Source organism: Myotis daubentonii, chromosome 2 (genome assembly GCF_963259705.1).
Source record: "Myotis daubentonii chromosome 2, mMyoDau2.1, whole genome shotgun sequence".
NCBI lineage: Eukaryota > Metazoa > Chordata > Mammalia > Chiroptera > Vespertilionidae > Myotis > Myotis daubentonii.
Genome location: NC_081841.1, coordinates 3,614,880 through 3,637,853, shown reverse-complemented (window position 1 = coordinate 3,637,853; position 22,974 = coordinate 3,614,880). Strand labels below are relative to the sequence as shown.

At 59.8% G+C, this 22,974-nt stretch overlaps 1 protein-coding gene across 2 annotated transcripts; it reads left to right on the top strand.

Annotated features, from left to right (window-relative positions):
- The first annotated feature begins 2,625 nt into the window (after positions 1 to 2,625).
- Positions 2,626 to 21,761, top strand: BIK (BCL2 interacting killer). Of its 2 annotated transcripts, none has more exons than XM_059681426.1 (5): positions 2,626 to 2,724; positions 18,335 to 18,466; positions 20,006 to 20,113; positions 20,711 to 20,828; positions 21,302 to 21,761. In XM_059681426.1, the coding sequence occupies exons 2-5, from the start codon at positions 18,342 to 18,344 to the stop codon at positions 21,389 to 21,391; spliced, it is 441 nt and encodes a 146-aa protein (XP_059537409.1). In that variant the 5' UTR covers positions 2,626 to 2,724; positions 18,335 to 18,341; the 3' UTR covers positions 21,392 to 21,761. The 2 variants fall into 2 exon arrangements, with proteins under 2 accessions (XP_059537409.1, XP_059537408.1); XM_059681425.1 differs by lacking the exon at positions 2,626 to 2,724 and adding an exon at positions 11,718 to 12,133.
- The last annotated feature ends 1,213 nt before the right edge of the window (positions 21,762 to 22,974 follow it).

Here is a 22,974-nt window from a genome sequence, read left to right as displayed (position 1 = left end):
ATATTATACAGACGCCCGACAGCAGACCAGAGGAGCGCAAGAATCAAGTCAATGATTTGAAATGCGAGGAAGCAAAAAACATCCAACCGGAAAAGCAAAATGAAAAAAGAATCCAAAAATGCGAGGATAGTGTAAGGAGCCTCTGGGACAGCTTCAAGCGTACCAACATCAGAATTATAGGGGTGCCAGAAGATGAGAGAGAGCAAGATATTGAAAACCTATTTGAAGAAATAATGACAGAAAACTTCCCCCACCTGGTGAAAGAAATGGACTTACAGGTCCAGGAAGCGCAGAGAACCCCAAACAAAAGGAATCCAAAGAGGACCACACCAAGACACATCATAATTAAAATGCCAAGAGCAAAAGATAAAGAGAGAATCTTAAAAGCAGCAAGAGAAAGAAACTCAGTTACCTACAAGGGAATACCCATACGACTGTCAGCTGATTTCTCAACAGAAACTTTGCAGGCCAGAAGGGAGTGGCAAGAAATATTCAAAGTGATGAATACCAAGAACCTACAACCAAGATTACTTTATCCAGCAAAGCTATCATTCAGAATTGAAGGTCAGATAAAGAGCTTCACAGATAAGGAAAAGCTAAAGGAGTTCATCACCACCAAACCAGGATTATATGAAATGCTGAAAGGTATCCTTTAAGAAGAGGAAGAGGAAGAAAAAGGTAAAGATACACATTATGAACAACAAATATGCATCTATCAACAAGTGAATCTAAGAATCAAGTGAATAAATAATCTGATGAACAGAATGAACTGGTGATTATAATAGAATCAGGGACATAGAAAGGGAATGGACTGACTATTCTTGGGGGGGAAAGGGGTGTGGGAGATGTGGGAAGAGACTGGACAAAAATCGTGCACCTATGGATGAGGACAGTGGGTGGGGAGTGAGGGCGGAGGGTGGGGCGGGAACTGGGAGGAGGGGAGTTATGGGGGGAAAAAAAAAGGAACAAATGTAATAATCTGAACAATAAAGATTTAATTAAAAAAAAAATGTTACAAAGCAAAAAAAAAAAAAAAAAAAAAAAAAAAAAAAAAAAAAAAAAGTTGTTTTCCTCCTCCTGTCCGTGGATCAGCATATTGTCTCCAGGCCTTGCAAGGATATTCTCCCCTACCCCTCCTTAGGGCCTTCCTATCTCCCATCTGTCCCCAAACTGTCCTCCTCCCTCCACCAGTTTTGCTAATGTTCACAGAGCACCTGCGATGTGCCCGGCACCGTGCCTTCACATTCTCACACACCTGGGGCCCTGGGACCCACGGTCGCCCCTCCCCGGAGTCTGTTTTTCCAAATGCAGAGTGAACTTGGGGAGAGGCCCTGTGGTTGTTAGGGTCGGTGCGGTCCAGACTTTGTGGGGCTGGGAGACAATGGGATTTGGGGGGCTGGAGCAGGGTGGGGGTGGGGGAAGATCAAAGAAAGGATCATACAGCCATGCGAGGCCAGAAGGGCTCCCAGGGAGGGAGAGGCAGAGTTTGGAAACATTTTAGGATTATCTCCTCTGACTCTGCCCGCCCAGCCTGGGGATCTAGGGGTGGGGGGAGGAGGTGTGCTTGGGGGTTGGGGGTGGGAGGGGGTGTCGGGTGCTGTCCTCCCATTTCTCAGATGAGCACACAGAGGGAAAAGTAGGTGACACTGGTCTGTACAGAGGCGGGAAGGGGCGAGGGGGGCCCAACAGGTAGCAAGTGAAAGAAGCAGGAGCAGGGAGCCCCCTGGACCCCCGCTGCTCCGGGTCCTCGGAGGCTGCAGGACTGAGGTAAACAGCCTTGTTGTTGTGTTCCTGGGACAATGGTTACTTTGTAATTCCAGCCCCTCCACCTCCAACAGAGACCCTCCCCCCAGGCTCCACCCCTCCCCAACCTGCCCGCTGGGCCCACCCCCAGGAGCCTTTCTGATTTCTCTTCCCTCTCAGGGCCTTTGGGGGCGGTCTCTGCCCCCCATTTCCCCCTGGGGCCAGGAACCCTTGAGTGGGGCTTGCAGACCCCCCTGTTGGGAGGCAGGAAAATGGGGGTGCTGTGAGCGGTGCAGCGGGAAGGATGGGGCGGGAGGGGGCGCGGGTGGAGGAAGCCAGGCAGCGGGTTGTTTCGTGGGTACAGGGGTCTTACACTCGATGGGAAGTTACGGAGCTGGAGGGCGGCGACGGCTGCACGTTTTAAATGTATTTCACGCCACCGGGCGGTACACTTCAAAATGGTTAAGGTGGTACATTTTATGCGTATTTTACCACAATAAGAAAATGTAAAACCAAAACAGGACCTAACTCCCGGGGCTTCCAGCACCAAGAGCGTGAATATTGGGGCGCTGAATTCTCGGTTTTTCTTGAGCAAGTCATTTCGTCCTCCCTGAGCCTGCGTCCTGCTGAAACGGCACGAAGTGCGCCGCGCCCTGAGCACCGCTTGCGGGACGAAGGATGCCGGGCTCGTCCCCCCGTGTCCCCGGGCGCGCGGCGTGCACCCCGCACGCACACGAGCTGGGACGCGGAGCGCAGGAGGGGGGGCATGTCAACAAGTGGCCGCCACACTGTAGCGATTCGGCCGTTCGCGATGCCGGATTCGGCGCGTGGCGGCCCGGGGCGGAGGCGGCCCGGGGCGGGGCGGGCGGGCGGGGCCGGCGGTTTATACGGCAGCGCGTGGGCCGCCGGCGCACACCAGACGCCTCCTGGCTGGAGCGCCGCGGGCACCGCCACCCTGGGCACCGCCACCACCGACGCCAGGTGAGTCCGAGCCCGGCCTTCCCTGCCGGGACCCTCACCCCGCCGTCGCCCGCCCCTGGACCCCGCCCGAGCCCGGAGCCCGAGCCTCGGGCGCTGCCCTGGGTAGCGAGCGGCTGGGAGGTCGGAGACCGTGTCTGGTGCGTCTGCCCCCAGCAGCTGTCGGGTGTGGCGCTTGCGGGACCCTGGCTCCGAGACACCCCCTCTCTGGCGGGGACCTGGGGTCCCCGCGGGCCTCGTCTCCGCATCCGAGCGAAGGGGCGGCCCCTAAGCGCCCCGCCGGGAGGACCGGATGACTCGTCGTCCCGCTCCGCCCTCCGGCGCGGCCTCCGGGGCGCCGGGCACCCGTCTCCTCCGTGCGCACCGGGCCAGGACGCGGGAGCGCCAGCCGGGCGTCCACGAAAAAGGGAAGATGGCGTCGGGCACCGGCCCCGCGGGACCGGAGGTGCAGCCAGTCGCCGCGCACCTGCCAGGAGTTAGAGACGCGCCTGAGGACGGGGCGCTGGGGAGGACGGGGCGCGGGGAAGGACCGGGCGCGGGGAAGGACCGGGCGCGGGGAAGGACCGGGCGCGGGGAAGGACCGGGCGCGGGGAAGTCCGCAGCGGGAACTGGCGCGGCCGGGGCGCGGCCGCCACTCACCTGCCGGCGCCCTGCGCAGGTGCGCCCGCGGGGGCGGCGTGCGAACCGGGAGTCAGCGCCGGTCGGTCCGCGTCCCCTACGGAGACCCGCGGGAGTCCTGCCGCGGCCCCGCGCTCGGGCAGGAGCTCCTGGAGCGAATCGTTTTGTAAACCGGTTAATTGTTACTGTAATTCTGCTGCACGAGACCCCGGGGCTGGGGTGGGCGGGCCGGTGCTGTTCTGTTGTTTCGCTGCTGCTGTAACACTTTGCCCGCGCACCTGCTGTCTGGGCGCCGGAAAGTGTTTCTCCGTCGGTCGGCGGGGCTCCGGCGCCGGCAAGGAGGGGCTCAGCCTGGTCCTGCCCTCCTTAGGAAGACAGCCTGTGGCTCCCCCCGCGGCTCTGGGACGGCCCCATTTTACAGCTGGAGAGACTGCGAGGCTCCAGGAGGGGGCTTAGTGCCGCCTGGCTGAAGGCTCAGAGCCACGTTCGGGAAGCCAAGCAGAAACCCTCTGCCCAGTCGCTGCCCACCTGTGTCGTCTCAGATGGGCCGTTCTACCGCGGGGCCTCAGTTTGCTCATTCTGTAAAATGGGTCCATGAGGTTTCCGACCAGGTGTGAAGAACACCTACCCCGGTGTTCACTGCTAGTGGCGTCCTGGAGTTAACACTCTAACCTTATTCTGCTTCTTTTGGGCATGCCTGAGGAAGAAGTGTTTGGGAGTGGCACGTTTTTGTATTGTTGGTACCGTTTTGCACTTGTTCCCTGACTGGTCTGTCTGAGGCCGAGGCGGGGCCTGGATCCCGGTGCTGGCTGCTGAGTGCTGCTTGCTCTTCCTGCTGTTTCGCCTCTCCTCCACGCTTCCCCTCCGTCCTCACTGCAGGACTTGGGGATTTCCCACCATCTTCTGAACTTCAAGGTCACAGGCATTTAGCTGTGGCTTCTCCAATCTTACCAACCAACCTTAGACTGTACACGTTTAGTGTTGCTAGTTTTTTTGGTTTTGTTTTGTTTTAGTTTTTGTTTTAATATGTCTTAAGTATCTAGGAAGGCTAGCTTCCAAGCTGCAGGCTTTTAGCCAGTGCCTCAGAATGTCTTCCTGGGCAGGGGGATATATATTATATTTTCAGTGATTTCAGAGAGAAGAGAGAGAGAGAAAAACCTCAATGATGAGAGAGAAACATTGATTGGCTGCCTCCTGCACGCCCCCCTATTGGGGATTGAACCTGCAACCCCAGGGCATGTGCCCTGACAGGGAATCGAAGCGTGACCTCCTGGTTCATAGGTTGTCGTTCAACCTACGCCAGCTGGGTAGACACATTTAATAAACCTTCTGAGTTGGCCGCCAGTTGATCTTGGTTTTGGTGGGACCTGTCTCAGCAGGGATATTTCTCCAAGCACCAGGGATCCCGCGAGGCCTTCCATGGGATGGTGTGAGGCTGAAAACAAGTGGAGGGACATGCTCCGCATGCCCCCTGTGGGTGTCACCCTCATCATCATCCTTTGCCATCTGGGCTCAATGGCTGCCTCCTCTGAGAAGTCTTCTCTGACTGCCTGGGGCAGTGATGGCGAACCTATGACACCCGAACTCATTTTTTTGGTTGATTTTTCTTTGTTAAATGGCATTTAAATATATAAAATAAATATCAAAAATATAAGTCTTTGTTTTACTATGGTTGCAAATATCAACAAATTTTTATATGTGACACGGCACCAGAGTTAAGTTAGGGTTTCTCAAAATGCTGGCACGCCGAGCTCAAAAGGTTCGCCATCACTGGCCTGGGGTAAAGGTGCTGTCCTGCCTCTCCTCCCACCACCTCCTCTGTCCTGGGGCCTTATTTCGCTGCCTTCGGGACCCGACAGACGGTGTGAAATGGCCCGCGTGGGCTCCCTCGGTGTGACTTAGCCGGCCCGCGGGTCCGTGAGAGCAGGAGCACCAGACACAGCCTGGGCCGGGAGGAGCTGGGCAGGGGGCCGGTGCCGTGGGTGGCGGTCGGTTTCAGGCGGGCGGTGGGTGGAAAGCTGGGTTCCCTGAGCGGTAGCGAAGGCAGAGAGCAGCGTCAGCCGCGTGTGCGCTGGTGATCGTCTCCCTAGTAAACGGAAGGGGGGCGGGAAGGGGTCCGTCCAGCTGTGTCCTGGCGCTGACCCGGAGGCACTCCCGCTGCTGGAAAGCGTCCTGTTGGTGGTGACCCCACTAAGCTTGGGGACGGGAATGGCTCCTTGCTCCCCCGGCCTCGGACAGTGCCCTTCCCGCTGCTCAGGACAATTTTGAGGAAGTGCTGGCGCTCGGGCTTGTTGTTGGCGGCCACCAGGAAGCCGGCCGCGCCCGCAGTGGACACGTGCAGCCGCCCCTCGGCCCTTCGTGCTGCCAGCGTTGGCTGGGGCTGGGCTCCCTGGGAGGCGTACGGGGAAGTACGCCGCTACGGCCAGCGCGGGGCCAGCACGGCCAGCGGCTGCCGCTGCCCGTCGCCTTTGTTGGCCCCGAAGCAGGGGTGAGGCCAGGTCCGGGGCCGGCCGGGCGGCTCAGGGAGGGCAGCTGATTTCCTAGAGTCAACATTAGGATGTGACAACACAAAACACCGCGGGCCTGGCGGCGCCGCTCGGCAAACCTGTTTTTCTGGCGGCAGGAGAAGACACCAGGTCACCGGGCTCCGAGGACGTGCACGTTCCTGGGCGAAGAAAAGCCGCCCTGGCCGGTCTGGCTCAGTGGATAGAGCGTCGGCCTGCGGACCAAATTGTCCCGGGTTCGATTCCGGTCAAGGGCTTGTACCTTGGCTGCAGGCTCCTCCCTGGCCCGGGCCCTGGTCGGGGCTCGTGCAGGAGGCAACCCATTGATGTGTTTCTCTCACATCGATATTTCTCTGTCTTTCCCTCTCTCTCCCCCTCTCCCTAAAAATCAATGGAAAAAATACCCTCAGATGAGGGTTAACATCCACCAAAAAGAAGAAAAGCAAAGAAAATCCCACCTGGCTACTGGGGAGGCTCACTGTGATCTGGAGGTTTAAGATTTGAGGTGACCTGTGTGTCTGGTTTGGAGCTCAGAAGGGGGCCCCCCAGGCAGGGCAGAGCGAGCTGCGGACTCCATGGACCGACCCAGGTCTGACCCTGGGTGCCCAGCGTGGGTAGAGCTCCAGGCTCCCGGGCCGCCAGCTTCCCATGGGTGAGCAGTGCTCACAGCTACCTCCCCGCTAGGGTCTCACGCTTGCCCTTTTGCAGAAGGTGAGGGTGTGTCCAGTCTAGGGTCCCCCAGCCGGGCCTGCCCGGCACCTTGAGCCCAGCTCCCACACTCTGACCGAGCTGCCTGGCTTCCCAAGCTGCCGTGTTCACTGGGGCCTGCGCTGAGCTGGGGCAGACACACAAGGAAACATTTAATGAGACTTTAATGGGCTAAGTGCCCAGCCAGGCCTGTTTACCCAAGTGCTGGGACCAGGAAGATGAGGAGCAATTGATCGGTGGGGAGCAGCTGGGTTCTGAGGCCTGCCTGGAGGAGGGAGCAGCTGGGTTCTGAGGCCTGCTTGGAGGAGGGAGCCGCCCCCCTCCCCATGCCAGCCTGCAGGGGGTGTAAAGATGGGGTTGAGGCTGCAGAAGGGCTGGGGTGAGTCTGGGTGGAGGGGTGGGCCCTAGGGGTGTCAGAATCTGGTGAGTGAGTGAGGCCCTCGGAAGGCACTGCAGGGAGACCCCAGCCTGGGAGGAGGAGACCCCGAGGGCTGCCTGCCTCAGGGCTCCGCAGGGATAGCCCCTCCTTTGCAGGGATAGCCCCTCGGCCGCTGTGAACACAAGCTCGTTACACTTACCCAGGGACCAGACGGACCAGGCGGCACCGGCACCGACCCCTGACTGTCCAGCGGCGATGGGAAAGCACGGGGTCCGCTTGCCGGTGTCCCCGAGGTCCTGGGATCCCCTGTGACTGGGGGAAGGTGAACCCTGGTTTCTCTCACCCTGCCCTCCCCCGCCCCCCACCTGTTTTCTCTTCATCTCATTGAACTGTTTGTCATAACAGACTGGGTGGCTCATGAGCAACACGATTTATTTCCCGCACTTCTGGCCGCCACTGACTTCCACCTCCGCCCAGGAGGACAGCAGGGCCCCTTTCAGAAAAGCACTCATCCTACTGGCGGCACCTCCCAAGGGCCCGCCTCCTAAAGCCCGAGGCCTGTTAGGTTGTCAACATAGGAACTGGGGGTGGGCGGGGGGGAGCGCACAGACACAAACACTCAGACCAACCACAGCAAACTGACTTAAAATCACTTTCAAGCCCTAGGCTGTTGGGCTCAGTGGACTGAAGGGTCCTGGGTTCGATTCCAGTCAAGGGCACATGCCCAGGTTGTGGGCTCCATCCCCAGTAGGGGGCGTGCAGGAGGCAGCCGATCGATGATTCTCTCTCATCGTTGGTGTTTCTGTCTCTCCCTCTCTGAAATCAATACAAATATATTTTTATTTTTATTTTTTTAAAATATATTTTATTGATTTTTTACAGAGAGGAAGAGAGAGAGATAGAGAGTTAGAAACATCGATGAGAGAGAAACATCGATCAGCTGCCTCCTGCACACCCCCCACTGGGGATGTGCCCACAACCAAGGTACATGCCCTTGACCGGAATCGAACCTGGGACCTTTCAGTCCGCAGGCCGACGCTCCATCCACTGAGCCAAACCGGTCTCAGCGAATACAAATATATTTTTAAAAAATTACTCTCAAAACCTGTTAAGAGGATTATTAATGTTACACTGCTGCTACAGTTCGGAGTATTTTTATAGATAATCAAGAGGAAAAGACAGAAAAGGATCTCCCCAATGCTTGTTTCACAGACGAGGACTTAGTCCAGAGCGCAGAGGGGCTAAGGAATGGGTCCCGTGTCCCCTGGCCGAGCTGGCCGAGCACCCAGGCCCCCAGCCCAGTGCCCTCCGCCCAGCCAGTGTCCGCTCCGCACTACCTGCCCAGGCCCCACCAGCCTGGGGCGGAGTGGCCTTCTCCGGAGGGAGACCCGCCCGTCCGTTTTTCCTCCCCTAAACCCCACAAACAGCGGAAACAGCTTTGTCTCCGGGCAGGTGTGAAGGCGGCACGCACACACCTGTGTCTTTTCAAGTTCCTAAGGGTTACTACGCAACCTGAAACCACTCGCAGGTAGAATTGGAAACAGGAACCGATTCGCTCTGTCTTGCTGAAGGTTTCAGGGTCACCTGAGGATATTTTCCCATTGATTTCTAGAGAGAGTGGAAGGGCGAGGGAGACGCATCAATTGGTTGCCTCCTGCATGCACCCCGACCAGGGCCAGGGAGTGTGCGACCAAGTGTGCCCTTGACCGGAATCGAACCTGGGACCATTCAGTTTGCAGACGGGAGCTCTACCCACTGAGCCACGCCGGCTATGGCAGTGGTTGGAGTCTTCAGTCCTGTCCCCAGGCTGAGGTGGGTCCTCCTCCCTGTGCCTTTGAGGAAACAGTGATCAGAGAGGTGGTCACATGTCCAGGGTCACACAGGACAAAGTCCACACATGAGCTGCTGGGTTTGGGGTGAGGGATGATAGGGTAATTGTAGAAGTAATTATACACTCATTAGAGATAACACTGAAGTCTTCCTCCATCCCTTGCCAACTATTCCATGAGCCCCTCCAGAGGTAGCCAGTACGAGACACATTTCCTTCCAGACCTGTGTTTCCATTTGTGCATAAGGTATGTAACCAGCCTGGCCAGTGTGGCTCAGTGGTCGACCTATGAACCGGGAGGTCAGGGTTCAATTCCAGGTCAGGGCACACGCCCACATTGCGGGCTCGATCCCCAGTCGGGGGCGTGCAGGAGGCAGCCCATCAATGAGTCTCTCTCATTGATGTTTCTCCCTCCCTCGCCCTTCCTATAAATAAATTTTAAAAATACTTTTAAAAATGTACCTAACCAGTGATATGTACACATTTGCATAAATGGAGTCACAGCTGGCTCCTCACTTGTGCCGCTCGCTCACCACGCCTTCTTTCCATCGCCTGTGGAGACCCACCCAGACCCACCTCCCGTTTCCCCAGGGGCCCCTGCCACCGCGTGCGGACTTGGGGAGGAAGGGGGTGCTGGCTTTCTCCAAGCCCAGGTTCCTGAGCTTACGTAGCCGTAGCCGGGTCCCCAGGGCAACCCCAGGGCCTGGCAGTGCCTCGGGCCTGAACAGCTCCTGCCAAATTCTGACCTGAACTGTGGCTATAAAGGAAGTGCCTGGCGTTGGAGGCCTCCGATGGGTGGCAAGCCCTTCCCTGCTGAGCCTCAGTTTCCTCATCTGTGAACAGGGGGGAGCCCTCCCGCAGGGTTCAAACTGTGTGTGTGCACATGTCCGTCCGGCCTCGTTCCCACCGCGCGTGGGCTCCAGGGCCGGACGCGAACGGGTGGTGACGTGTTTTCCAAGCGTAGCGACCAGGTTGCTGCGTCAGCGTGTGTGTGGGGCCCAGATGTGAGTGCTGTGCTTCCGTGGCGAAGAGGCTCTGGATTTCCGTTCCGAACCCTCTCGGCCCGGCCCGTCTGTGAAAGGGGGCGAACAGTGCCCCCCTGCTGAGGGAGGTGGGACTCAGTAGATGCAAATACAAAGGCGGTGAAGGCACAGGCCCGGGGAACGCCGCCCTTGGGGGAGGCCACCGCAGCCAGAAGCTAAGCTGGGACGCCTTCCTGCCCTGGTCCACCCAGCCCAGGGGGAGGCTCAGCAGGCACCGGGGCGCGGGGTGGGTCGGCCAGCACCTGCACTGTGTTCCCGAGGGCAGGAGGAGGCCGGGACCCAGGGGCCGGGGCCTCGAGTCCCTTTCAAGCCACAATGTGCCAAGTTTGTGAACAACCCCACCCACCCACCCCCAAGGTCGATTTCCAAAACTTTCTTTTTGCTTGAAATACCTTTCTCCTTCCTTATCTCTCCCTCCCTTTCCCCCATGATTGCCCCATCACTCCGGGAAGGGAACCCGCCCACCGAAACCGGCTGTTTGGGCTTCTGCTCCAGGTGGGGAGGGAGTGGGGGCGGGGGACGGAGGGCGGGGTGGTAGGGGGCGGTACTTGATACCTGAAATAGACCTTTGAGACAAACAGCTCTACCTCCTCCAGATACCCAGTCAGGGCACATACAGGCATCAACCAATGCGTGCATGAGCTAAGTGGAACAACGCATCGATGTTTCTCTCTCCCTGAAATCAATAAAATTAAATAAAAATTATAAAAGACAAACAGCTCCATTTCAGACCAAGTCAAGCTATCAACTTGAAATAGGGGTTTTTTAAATTAAATTTTTTTATTTATTATTGATTTCAGAGAGGAAGGAAGAGGAAGGAGAAATAGAAACATCAATGATGAGAGAGAATCATTGACCAGCTGCCCTTGCATGCCCCCCATTGGGAATTGAGCCCACAACTCAGGCATATGCCCCGACTGGAATTGAACCCGGGACCCTTCAGTCCACAGGCGATGCTCTATCCACTGAGCCAAACTGGCTAGGGCTTGAAACAGTTATATTTGCTTTAGTTTTTTTTTTTTTTAAATATATTATTATTGACTTCAGAGAGGAAGGGAGAGGGAGAGAGAGAAACATCAATGATGAGAATCCTCGATCGACTGCCTCCTGTATGCTCCCTACTGGGGATGGAGCCTGCAGCCTGGGCATGTGCCCTGACCTGGAATCAAACTGTGACCTTCTTGTTCATATATCAATGCTCAATCTCAGAGCCACGCCCGCTGGGTTTTGCTTTAGTTTTGAGTCAGTGATGGCTGCACACACATGAAAGTGAAAGTTCCAGAGCACAGAAGCATCCTGTATAATAAAGAGGTGATATGCAAATTGACCCTCACTCTGTCATGCCGTCAGGAGATGGCTGCGCCCACAGCAGACACGGGGTTTCTGTGACGAGTGATCAGCAGGGACCTGAGGCTGTGTGGCACTGGGCCAGGGCAGAGGACCTGAGGCTGTGCCCCTGCCCAGTGGGGCTGACGGGGAACTTCAGGCCACGCCCCCTGCCCAGCAAGGCTTGCACGGGGACCTCAGGCCGCGCCCCCTGCCCCAGCACCAGGCCGGGGTACCTGAGGCTGCACCCTCTGCCCAGCAGGGCTTGACGGGTGGGGCCGGCTGGGTCTGGATCTTGCCCAATGGGGTGGAGCTGGCCGGGTGATTTTGAGGTGCACGCAGGTGGGCGGGGACTTGACTCTGGGTCCCGGGGCATGCCCCAGACTCCAGTGACAGGAGGAAGATTTTCATATGCATTTTACTAATTCTCTTTCATCTCTGACACTTCTATTATAGAGAAAGGGCAAGTAGCACTATTGAAGTAGTTCCTCTAATTCCCTTTTAATGTGCAGGAATTTCGTGCACCGGGCCACTAGTATGTAATAAAAATCAAGTCTCCCACCAGTCCCAGAGACACGGGCTCCTGGACTGATCTGCGCAGACAGAAATTTCTGTTTAGTCTGCATTTTACTCAGGGCAGCAGCACGGTTACAAACTATCTGTTCCCTCCCGCTATGTCCTGTAGCCACGCGCCTTCAAGATCTTGGCTCAAGGGCACCTCCAGACCCGCGAGTGTCCTTCCAGGGCCGCCGGGATGCGTAGGGGTTTCTGTGGGATGCATCTCTGGAAGTCAGAGGTTACGTACATTGGCGACTTTGGTGGATGCTGCCTGAGGGGACCCCGCAGCCGTCTTGCCCCTCATGACTGCTCCCTTCTGATCTGTGGATTCCTTAGCGGCGTTGTTTGGCCCCCTGCCAGGCACACTGAGGGCCACAGTTGAATCCGTTCTTCATTCGCAGACCTGGGGTGCTGTTTGCCTGCAGAGGGCCCTGTCCCGGCGGCTCAGGTTAGTCCTGGCCGCACTGCAGTGGCAGAGCTGGGACGGAACCCAGGCCTTCCTGCTGAGGTCAAGGCCGTTCTGCTCGAGCCTGTGCCCGATACTGTGGGCAATGGGTGCTCCATCCACCGGGGCATCACCCCACTCACGGGTGGGGGCAGGGCTGGTGACTGGGACAGGTGGGGTGGAAGCCCTCCTGGAAAAGACAGGACCAGGGTTCCCCAGCCAGGCCCACCAGCAGCCACTGGCCTGACTCCAGGACCCAGTGACCAGGTGGCATTGCTGGGGCTATGACCTACCTGTTCCTGGTTTGCTGACATGTGGCGAGGCTGGGCTGGAGGAGGCAGAGGGTCCACACTCCAAGGAGGGGCCAGCTGTTAGTGCCCCAGTGTGTGCACGTGTGCATGTGTGTGCGCGTGTGCGAATGTGTGTGTGCCCACGTGCGCGGGGCAGGGCACAGCCTGTGAACCTGGAGCCTGTTGGAAGGAGCATCTCCCTCCACTGACCTCCCTGTGGCCCATCTGGTCCCTTCCGCCCTCTGTACCTTGGTCTGCCGTTTTTGAAATTGTCAGAGTCCTGCCTGGGTCTGTACATCCCCCACCAGGAGGTGGACACACTCCCCCACTTCTGCAACCCTGGCCTTTCTGTCTCGTGCAGAACACCTACTGTGTGCTGCACCGGAACTCTCCTCACTCGGCTTTCATGCAGCCTGGGAGGGAGATGGCGTCTCCCCATTTCCCAGGTTTGGAAACCGAGGCCAGGCCGGGAGCTGGTGGCTGGCGCAGGGCTGTTTACCGGAAGCAGGCTAGCTGTGTCCTCCGAGGCCCGCAGGTGTCCTCACGGCGTGGGGGCGGCTGTCAGCACAGGGGCAAGATTTGCATCCTGATCTCTGTGGGCAGAACAGGGCTCCTGGCCGTGTTTTCCACTGAGTGTGTAGGCGGGTAAGGAGTGGGCTGTCTGGGTGGGTGCGGCTAGGTGTGCCTTCCTTTCACCAAGGAAGGGTTTTAAACCACATATTTGCAAATCTGTTGGAAAAAATAGGTGCTTAAAACCAGGCCCGGCTCCTGGATGCGCAGCTGCCGAGGCCTTTGCTTAGTCACTCGACAAGCACTGCTCCACTCAACGCTGCGAGTCGGGGATGACGGAGGCCTTTCCTGTGCTGCTGGCTGACGTGGGCCTCGCTCATCAGCACGGATTCCGCCCCTTTGTCCCCTAGCAGCCCAGAGAGGCAGGCGCTGCTAGTGTCAGTGAGGAGGGAGGACACCCGCAGCCTGGCCCTGAGTCCCTGCTCGAAGTCACAGATGCGGGACCCGCAACGCCCATGTGGTTGGCTGGAGACAGAGGGAGCAGAGACGGCTGTGGGAGCCCTGGTGCCCCCACCTGACTCTAGGATCTGGGACGGGGACTCTAGAGCCGAGCTCTTTAGGATGCAAATCTCGCCCCTGTGCCGAGTTCGAAAGCTGTGTGAGGAGAAAGGAGTGAGCCAAGCAGAGGAGACAGGATGGTGGCCAGCGGGCACGGCCCATGACACATCGGGCACAGTTACAGCCGTCTGTAGTGTGGCAGGGACAGGGTCCAAGCTTAGGGGGGCAGGCTGAGCTGGCCAGGCGGCCTTGGTGAGGAGAGGGCCCTGGTAGGGGGTGGCCTGGCTCCCGTGGGGACTAGGAGCCGAGTGGACCCGTGACGGGCAGATCGCAGGCTGCCGTCTAGGAATCAGGTCAGAGACGAGCAAGGCCGGGCAGCGGGGCCCGGCGGAGGTGCCCAGACCGCACGGGCCTGGGCCAGGGGCTGTGACGGGGGTGGGGGGTAGGGCTGGAGGCTGCTGCAGGGACCCTGCCCCCGTTCCCAGCTACACTCTGTTCTGCCCGGATCTAGAGCCCAAGGCCAGCCCGGCCTGGCCGGGGAGCATGTAAGGGGCCCATACCCAGGGCTGAGGTCAGGCCTGGACAGTGGCAGGGGCTCGGACACCTGCCAGGATTATAACGGCGCCGCTGGCTCTTGCCTGGACAAGGAGCCCGGTTTGGGGGACCATTTTCCCTATTTACAGATAAGGGCACGGTGCCTCCACCAGGCTCACACTGCGGGTGACCCAGGTGACCGGCTGGGTGAGGATGTTAACCAGGAACCCCGCCCCCGGAGTGTCCGCAGTGGGACTCAGCCGGGAGGAAGGCTGGGGCCCACATGAAGGTGTAGACGCAGGCCCTGCCCCGAAACCGGTCAGTCCATGTGCCACCCACCCTGGCACTGCTCACCCACCCTGGCACTGCTCAGATCACTCAGGCCCCTGCCCAGCCTGGCCAAGCTGCCCGCGGTCACTGTCCCTGGCCAGGCACCTGCCCTGTAGGACTGGTGGGGCGGTGCCGCCCCATTTGTTGCCAAAGGTTTCCGGGATTGTCTGCGGGGTGGGGGTGGGGGAGGGATGTGGGGACAGTGGGTCTAGGTGAGGCTCCGAGACCCCAGGCCCAGTGAGGTCCCCTCGAGGCCCCAGCAGGGAGGGGTTTCCAGGGGAGCACCCAGCAGCCTCAGCTTGCGGAGGGGGGTGGGGTGGAGGGAGGGGGAACCCGGAGGCAGATGCAAATGAGGGCCGGGGCTGCTTTCCCAGGGAAATGGCCATTTTCATAGACACCCGCCCCCGGGGGCCTGGGCGCAGGCAGCGCTCCTGTCGCAATTCCTCGGCGATCTGCTTAACGCCAGCTCAAGCGCGTGTGCGCACACTGCCTGCAGCCTGTGCCTGCTCCCTCACCCAGGAGAGCTGTCTCCGTTCATCTGGGTCTTTTCTGTCTTTAATGGAGTGTTAGGTTTTCTTTCTTTTTAAAATAGGTTTTTGTTGATTTCACAGAAAGGAAGGGAAAGAGAGAAGGAAACATCGATGGAGAGGGAGTCATCGGTCTGCTGCCTCCTGCACGCCCGCACTGGGGATCGAACCCTAACCTCTTGGTCATAGGTTAGGTCAGCGCTCAACCCCTGGGCCACACTGGCTGGGCTGGCGTGTTCCATTTTTCTCCAGAGAGTTTAAGCGTGTTTTATGAGATTCGTGCCTGATCGAAGCCTGTGAAATGTGTTTCTTTTCTCCTGATACTTCCTGGTTGCCGTTAGGGATGCCGTGGGTTTTTGTATGTTGCTCTTGGATCTGGAACCTTGTAACTCAGTGGTTCTCCACCTTCCTAACGCCGCGACCCTTTCATACAGTTCCTCATGCTGTGGTGACCCCTGATTTCATTGTTACAAATTGGACATAATGAAAGCATAGTGATTCATCACAAAAACAATATGTGATTATATATGTGTTTTCCGATGGTCTGAGGCGACCCCTGTGAAAGGGTCGTTTGACCCCCAAAGGGGTCGCGACCCAAAGGTTGAGAACCGCTGTTGTAACTCCTGGCACTTCCAAGAGCTGCTTCTTCGTGAACGTTTGGATCGCCCAGAGCTTCCTTCCCGGCCTTTTTCGAAAAGGACCCCCTCTCCTCCCGCCGGATTGGGTGGCGCACCCTCAATCCTCTCCACGGCTTCCTCTCACTCGCTCTGCTCACGTTCAGTCACGGTGGTCTCTGTTGAAGTCTCGCTGGATCCTCTTTCCTTTGGTACCAGTGCCCCTCCCCCTGAGTTCTCCTCTCTGTTCAGATGGGCAAAGTTGCCAGAAAGTGGTGAAATGAGTGTCAGGGCTGGGGCCCAGCGCCCCTGGGTGCCTGGGGTCAGGGCTGGTCACGTTCAGCCGCCAACGCCCCCCTCCCCGCCCCCCAATAATAAGGCTAAGAAGTCAGCTCTGGAGTGGCTTCAGACCAGCCGTGGGCAAACTACGGCCCGCGGGCTGGATCCGGCCAGTTTGAAATGAATAAAAACTAAAGAAAAAAAAAAGACCGTACCCTTTTAGGTAATGATGTTTACTTTGAATTTATATTAGTTCACACAAACACTCCATCCATGCTTTTGTTCCGGCCTCTGGTCCAGTTTAAGAACCCATTGTGGCCCTCGAGTCAAAAAGTTTGCCCACCCCTGCTTCAGACCGTACTGGTTGGACTGGTGACGTGTCATGAACAACTGCAGGGGCCCACCTTCACTGCCCTCAGCACCCCCTGGCGCTGGGTGTTGAAATTGCTGACAGCATTTAGGCCCTTAGCACTGTCCCCGTGCCCTTCCCTGTACAGCTGTGCGGGCGATGGTTTGGGGGCGTCCCTGCGTCTTGGCCCTACAGGCTTTTAGCACTTGGCCTGCAGGTCCCTCGGCCGGCAGCAGCGCCCCTCCCCCCTGGGATGTGGGTGCTGGGCCTGGCCTGCCAGCTTCCCCCGGGCAGGGGCTGTCCTGACAGGTGCGCCGGCAGATGCCAGGCCGCGGGCTCTGCGGGCCATTGTGGCTGTGTTTACGTGTCTGCTTTCCCCGCCCGCCCCGCTCCGCTCCGCTGCCTTTCCGCGGGCTTCCATCGGGAACAGATGAAAAACGGCGCTTCCCGCTCAGGAAACTGACAGCCGTGCCCCTTTGAGAAACACTCGGAGCAGTTCTTCCCTAGGACGGTGCTGTCCTCATGCGGTCCTTCCCCTCTCAGGCCAGGCCCTCAGCCTGGCTGCGCCCTCGCTGACGTCACGGCCCCGTCCATCTCCTCGCCTGCCTTCTGGGTGCATTGTTGAGACTCACCTGTCTGGACTCGCCCGGCCGGACACCTGGGGACCCTCTGTGATCCCGGGAGCCCTGGCCCCCCTTCGCCTCTGCGCCCTCCCCCTTTCATGCGGGAGCAAGTGGTGAGCGCAGGCCTGTCCAGCCTCAGTCCCCGGAGGGTGGGTGCCCGTGCAGCCTGCAGACGTCACTCTGGGAGCCGGGAGGTTTGGGCTCTGCTCCTTCTTGGGTCAGGGCAGGCCAGTGTGCGGAGTCAGACCTGTTAAAAACCCCGGACGCTATTGTAAGAAGATAATAAGGAAATGCAAAGGCCCTAATGGTCAGCGCCTGCTCCCTCAGTGCTCCAGGCTCTGCTCAAGGCACCTGCAGGGGACCCCTCCCCGAGTGAAGGGCTGCGGGTGCCGTGCAGATGAGAGAACGGGGCGCCATGGCAGAGCGGGACTGGAACTCGGATTCTGGTTCCATCCCTCCTCCTCCTCCTCCTCCTCTGGCCCCACGGCCGTCTGGTACGGGGCGGGGGGTGGGGGTGTAAATGATGTTCAGCCAGGGCAGAGGGCCACCCAGCGGTCGAGTGGTGACGTGAACAGGGACTGATGTGGGAGTTCACGGTTGTAACAGGTGGACCTTTGGCTGCAAGGAATGGGCAAGGCGGTGAATGGTGATTTGAGCAAATAGGGTTTTTGTTTTTCTTACACACAGGCGTCAGCGGCTTGTATTTTCCTGTTGTTCCAATAGTGCCAGCCTTTGCTCTGTGTCCTTGGCACAGTGGTTGTTCTTGTACTCAACACCTCGGTGCTGAAAGGGCTGCTGCAGCTCCAGCCTTCGCGTCCGGGTTGCAGGCAGCGGGGAGGGGGAAGAGCTGCCCAGGCCGTGTCTGCTCCCTCTCACCTCCCGCATCAGTGCCTGAGACGTCATTGACCAGGATGGGTTACCTGCCCATCAGTAGCTGCAGGGCATGCTGGGAAGGTGAACAGGAGTGTCCTGATGGGCTTAGATGCACAAGGACTGGGGCCACCTGAGGGAAACTGGTTGTGAGCAGGGGCGGGGAGGTAAGAGCCTGCTGAGACGGTGGAGGAACGAGGCCGTAACACTCTGTGAGGAGGGTCCCATGTTTGAAATCGTGTGAATGTGCTTACAAACAGAGCCGGAGAGCCGCAGGTCCCCGTGGAGTCGGGGCTGCCCACGACGATCCCTCACGTAGCTATTTGCTTTCCCGCTCAAGGGAAACGGCGGTGCCCAGCAGCCGTGCTCCAGGTGGCCCCAGCCTCCGTCACTATTGTGACAGTAGACGCCTGGTGGTGGTGTTTGCCAGCCGCCCTTGGGGGCCAGTATGAGAGCCTTTCTTATATTTCTACGCTGATTCCTTTTTTCTTTCACAAAGAGAAAAGACAAGAGCCCTTACGAATCATTGTCAGATCCCTGACTTTAGAAATGTATGACGGAGAACAGAGAGGTGCAGTGACTTGCCCAGAGGCACACAGCCGGCGTGTGGCGGGCTTCATGCGGGGGGAGCTGGGGAAGAGCCGATGATGGCTTTAGCAGAGGGGCGAGGGCGAGGGCGGAGGTGAGGGCGTCAGTCACTTGTGTGTCTCTCTTCCCCAGAGAAGACATGTCTCAAGCAGGACACCTCTCCAGGAGCCTCATCGTGTGCACCTTCCTGCAGGAGCACGGGCTGCAAGCGGCGGAGGATCCCGGCGTGACCAGCCTCCTCCAGTACGCGCCGGAGCCCCTGGGGTAGGTCCCACCAGCTGTCTGCGGGCCCCGCCCCCCCAATTCCTGGTCCCGGACCTGGGGGTGGTGAGGAGAGCGGGCCTGCTGGGCTCCGGGCAGGGCTCCAGGTGGAAACTCCCGGGTGTGGCCGTGGAGGCCAGTGCCGGGCAGGACAGCTTTGTTCTGATCCCATTGCACGGAGGGCGCCTCAGAGCATCCCGGGACCTTAGGCGCCAGCATCCAGTGCCTCCAGCTTGTGGGTTAGGACGGAGTGCCTCCCGGCCCCTGACCCCCATGACCCCCCATGACCGCGACCACTGCACCAAGGCCTCTTAAGATCAGGGCCGGGTGTGACTCAGTGGTTGAGCGTCGACCTTGAACCAGGAGGTCACGGTTCGATTCCTGGTCAGGGCACAGGCCTGGGTTGTGGGCTCGATCCCCAATGTGGGGAGTGCAGGAGTCAGCTGATCAAGGATTCCCTCTCATGGATGTTTTCTCTCTCCCTCTCCCTTCCTCTCGGAAATCAATAAAAAAATATTTTTTTAAAAAAGGCCTCTTGAGAGGGATCGAGGTAGCCTGAGGCCGCTTCAGGCTCGGCTGCAGCTCCTGGCCCTGGCTGGTAGGGCGGCAGAGAGGGCACGTGCCCAGGATCCGTTCCGGGCCCGGATGCTCGCCGCTGCTCTAGGCCTCAGGACTCTTAGTCATTAGATCCTGGACTTGGGGGTGGGGCTGGTTGGGATGTTAGGGCGGGGGGGACCCACAATGTGCCTTTTTCCTCCACCCGCCCGTTTGTAGATGACAGCAGGGGACGTCATCGGGTATCGGCATGCAGGTGGGACCTCAGCCCACTCCCTGGTGCCAGCCAGCCCCCCCCCCTCCCGCCCCCATTGCTCCTGGAGCAGAGAGAGCGTGGCCCCGAGACTGGGCAGGTGGCCAGGGCTGTGCTGGGCTGGGAGGCCCCTGGTCTGGGAATTCCCAGGCAGCTGCCTGCTCACTGGGATGGAATGTGTGGGCAAACCCCTGAGAGCAGGGCTGCAACCCGCCCAGGCACACAAGGGGGAGGGGAGGACGTCAGACTGGGCAGCTGGGGGGAGTGGAGCCTCCACGTCCATGAAGGAGTCCATTCAGTGAGAGTGAGCTGGTCAGCCCCTCCTTTCTCAGGGGTGATGACATAGAGGAGGTTTCAGGATTGGGGACCAGGGACCAGGTCCCTGAGCACCTCCCCACCCGGAGGAAGGTAAGGTGAGGCCCCTGAGGGAAGCCAGCCTGTGATCCGGGGGGGCTCAGCCCCCCACCTGCCCAGCTCCAAGGCCCAAACATCCTACCCCAGCTGAGGGCTCAGACCGACCAGAAGCCCCTGCCCGGCTTCTGGAGCCCCCGGTGGGCAGACCTCGATGGCTGTCTGCAGCGAGGTGGGAGCCAAGGAGAGGCCTGAAGGCTCCCTGCCCTGCGCCCCGCTCTGCGCCCCACTCTGCGCCCCGCGAACCTGTGGCCCCGCTGGCTGGGTGGGCCTAGGTGTGCGTCACCGGCACAACCCACCTTCCTTCCCTGCACCCCTCGCAGAGCCCTCCCTCACGAGGTGGCCATGCGGCTGGCCTTCATTGGGGACGAGTTGGAAGTGAGATGGACGCTGCCCCGCTTTGCCCACGTGCCCTGGATGGCCATGTACAGGTACCACTCCAGCGTCGCGCTTTCTCCTTCCTGCCCCGGCTGCGGCAGCAGGACCTCGAATGACGGGACGTGCTGAGTGGGCTCCGATGGTGGTACCCGAGGCCCCGGCGGAGACGCTCACGATTGGCCGGCCTCCCTGAGGGTGCTCAGACCTCATGGGATTACTGGGGGGGGTGGGGGGGGCAGAGGGCCCTTCCTGGAGCCCAGGCCCCAAGCGGGTGCGCCCCTTGGTCTCAGGGAGGCTGCCTTCTCTTGGGGAGCCCAGGCCTGTATCCAGACAGCTTCTCTGGAGGGAGGACCTGCTCCCGGGACCCGCCTCTCCGGGCTGAGGGCAGTGGAGGGTTTTCCACGTGGCCAGGTCCAGAGCGCAAGGCCCGACGCCAGTGCGCTGGCCGGTGTGTGGGGGACACGGACGGGGACAGAGAGACAGGAAGTCAGGTGACCTGAGGACCAGAAACAGCCCATGGAGCATGGAGAGAGGCCCTCATTGCAGAGCCGCCCAGGGAGGAGGGCGAGGGTGGGCGTGGGGGCCGGGGGGAGGGGCCCTCTGCCCTGTCCGCGCGGTAATGGCCGCTCCCGCTCCCGTTTGTCTCACAGCTTCGCGCACACCTACAACCAGGCCGGCCTGAGGGTGGTCCTTACCAGCGTTATGGGTGGCCTCCCTTACCTCAGGGGGAACAGAAGGTTCTGGAGCTTCCTGATCCTCAGGGCCTGGGTAAGCCTGGGCAGCGGAGCTGCTCCGTAAAGCGTTCCTCTCGGGGCCCCAGTCCCCCCACTCCCTGTGCTCGTCTCGCCTGCCCCACCCACTTCTGCCTGGTCCCAGAGGCCTCTGGGTTGAGACTGGGATTGCTGACGGGGCTCGGACCCTCGGGTGCCTTGCCTGCGCCACGCCTTCCTCCGGTTCCTCACTCACCTGCCAGGGCAGGGGACGCTTGTCCTGAGCAGCGTTCCCGACCCCGGCCCGTTCCTCCCACTGGCACGGTGGATCGCCCCCTACCCCTCGGCCTGTCCTCAGGGGCACTTGCCTCCTACCTCCTGCCCTCCTCTCTGGACCGGGTCCCTGAGCCCCGTTCCTGTGGGAGATGCCCTTGTCCAGCCCCCTTTACCGACTTCTCCTCACACCCTGCTCTCCCACAGGGCGGACCACCAGCCCCCCAGGTGGTCCTCACGCTCCCCTTCCTCTCACAGGTGTCCCCCCGCCAGGGACGGGGGCGCAAGCTGTCCGGGCTGCTGCTGCTGGCGCTGCTGCTAGACTGGGGCCTGCACCTCCTCCAGTGACGCGCTGCTGGCCGGCGCGGGGCGGGCTGGCCCCTCCCCCACCACCACCCTGGAGGTGGCCTTGTTGGTTTTGTCTTTTTAACTGTTTTCTTATGATCCCTTTTTTATATTTAAATTCTGAGTGCTGGGACACTCCTGAGGTTTCATACGTGTTTTTTTGGTTTTGTTTTTTGTAAGAGAAATGAATTATACCTCTGGGATCTTCATGGCTAACTGTTCTCCTGGCCCCAGGAGCCATCCTCTCCTGTGGGCCATGCAGCAGGCGCTGGGGGAGTGCTGGTCACACCCGTGTCTGCGATGCCCGCAGCAGAGAGAATCTGCTGGAGTAGATTTTGAGGGGTGAGGAGAGTCAATAAAATGTTGGTTTCCATTCGTCTCTGGTTCTCTCTGGGTTTGCAGCGTGGGCTCCATCTTGCCCCTTGGAGGGAGATGATGGGGAGCGATGGTGGGGGTGGGGGGGAAGCATGGCCCAGCCACTTGCCTGTGTCACAGCCTCGAGCTCCCCCCACACCCGAGTGCTGCGCGGGCCCCAGAACACCGGCTCACTCTGCCCCTGGTGTCTTGGTGACTGAAATCAACCGTAGGGATTCATTCCTTGGGCTGCCTGCCCTCCCCCGCCTGCGGGCATGGTGCAGCCTCTGAGCGCGCACAGGAGGGGGGGCTGGGGGCTGGGCAGGGGCACCAGGATCCCCACAGGTCAGAAAGGTGCCCCTTTCCTCATTAAAACCAGCTTCAATCTGAGTCCATGGCGGTCTCAAAAATTACTCTTCAAACCCCAGAAGAAGGACCAGTGGCCTGTTCCACCCAGGCAGGGCTCAGGATTCCTAAGGAATCTGCACCGTGCTCCCACCACCCCCACAGCAGCTCTCTCCAGCAGGCCGGGCTTGCCCAGGGTGGACACGACCCCACCCCCCAGGGACCTGAGGCAGAGGCTGCCAGGGGCAGTGAAGCTCCTCCCAGAGCAGGTGCCAGGCTGTGGGGCCAGGAGGAGTCCTGTCATATTCCGTTTCGGGGACCTTTGAACATGAACACGGCCCCTGGTCTGGTCAGGATTCCTGGAGATGAGGCGAGATGGAGGCTCAGAAGGGTGCCCAGGGCACCCTGCTCCTGCCAGGGCAGGAGGGCAGTGCCCAATCCAGGCAGACCAGGGAGCCAGGGCTCAACCAATGACAGGGCCCCCAAAGATGGAGGGACCCCCTGCACAGAGGGTGTTGGTGTCGCCAGGGAGGAGGACTGGCTGCCAGCCCTTCAAGGGGAGTACGTGGGCCCCCCGAGACGGCTCCTCCACAACTCCCTCCCTGTCTCCTCCAGATTCAGTGGGCAGGGGCAGGGGCAGGGGCAGGGTGAGGGCCCACCCACCCACCCCAACCCAGGGCTCCTGGTGGAGGTTCTCGCCACACCCTCGGGGTCCCTCCGGTGCTGCTGCCTCTCGCTGGCTGTCCCGGCTGCTCCTGTGGCTTGAAGCATGCACAGACCCAGGGCGCCCTTCCAGAGGAGGCGCAGGCCTGCCACACCCACTGTCCCCCACGCACCCCGCTCCCTCACTCGGGACTTCAGGGGCTGAGGGCCCTCGGACACCTCCC

What these genes read in the sequence shown, in the direction of transcription:
- BIK (XM_059681426.1), top strand. Translation starts at nt 18,342, where the DNA reads ATGTCTCAAGCAGGACACCTCTCCAGGAGCCTCATCGTGTGCACCTTC. An exon ending in TACGCGCCGGAGCCCCTGGG is followed by an intron (nt 18,467 to 20,005) that starts GTAGGTCCCACC and finishes CACCCCTCGCAG; the next exon opens with AGCCCTCCCTCACGAGGTGG. An exon ending in TCCTGATCCTCAGGGCCTGG is followed by an intron (nt 20,829 to 21,301) that starts GTAAGCCTGGGC and finishes TTCCTCTCACAG; the next exon opens with GTGTCCCCCCGCCAGGGACG.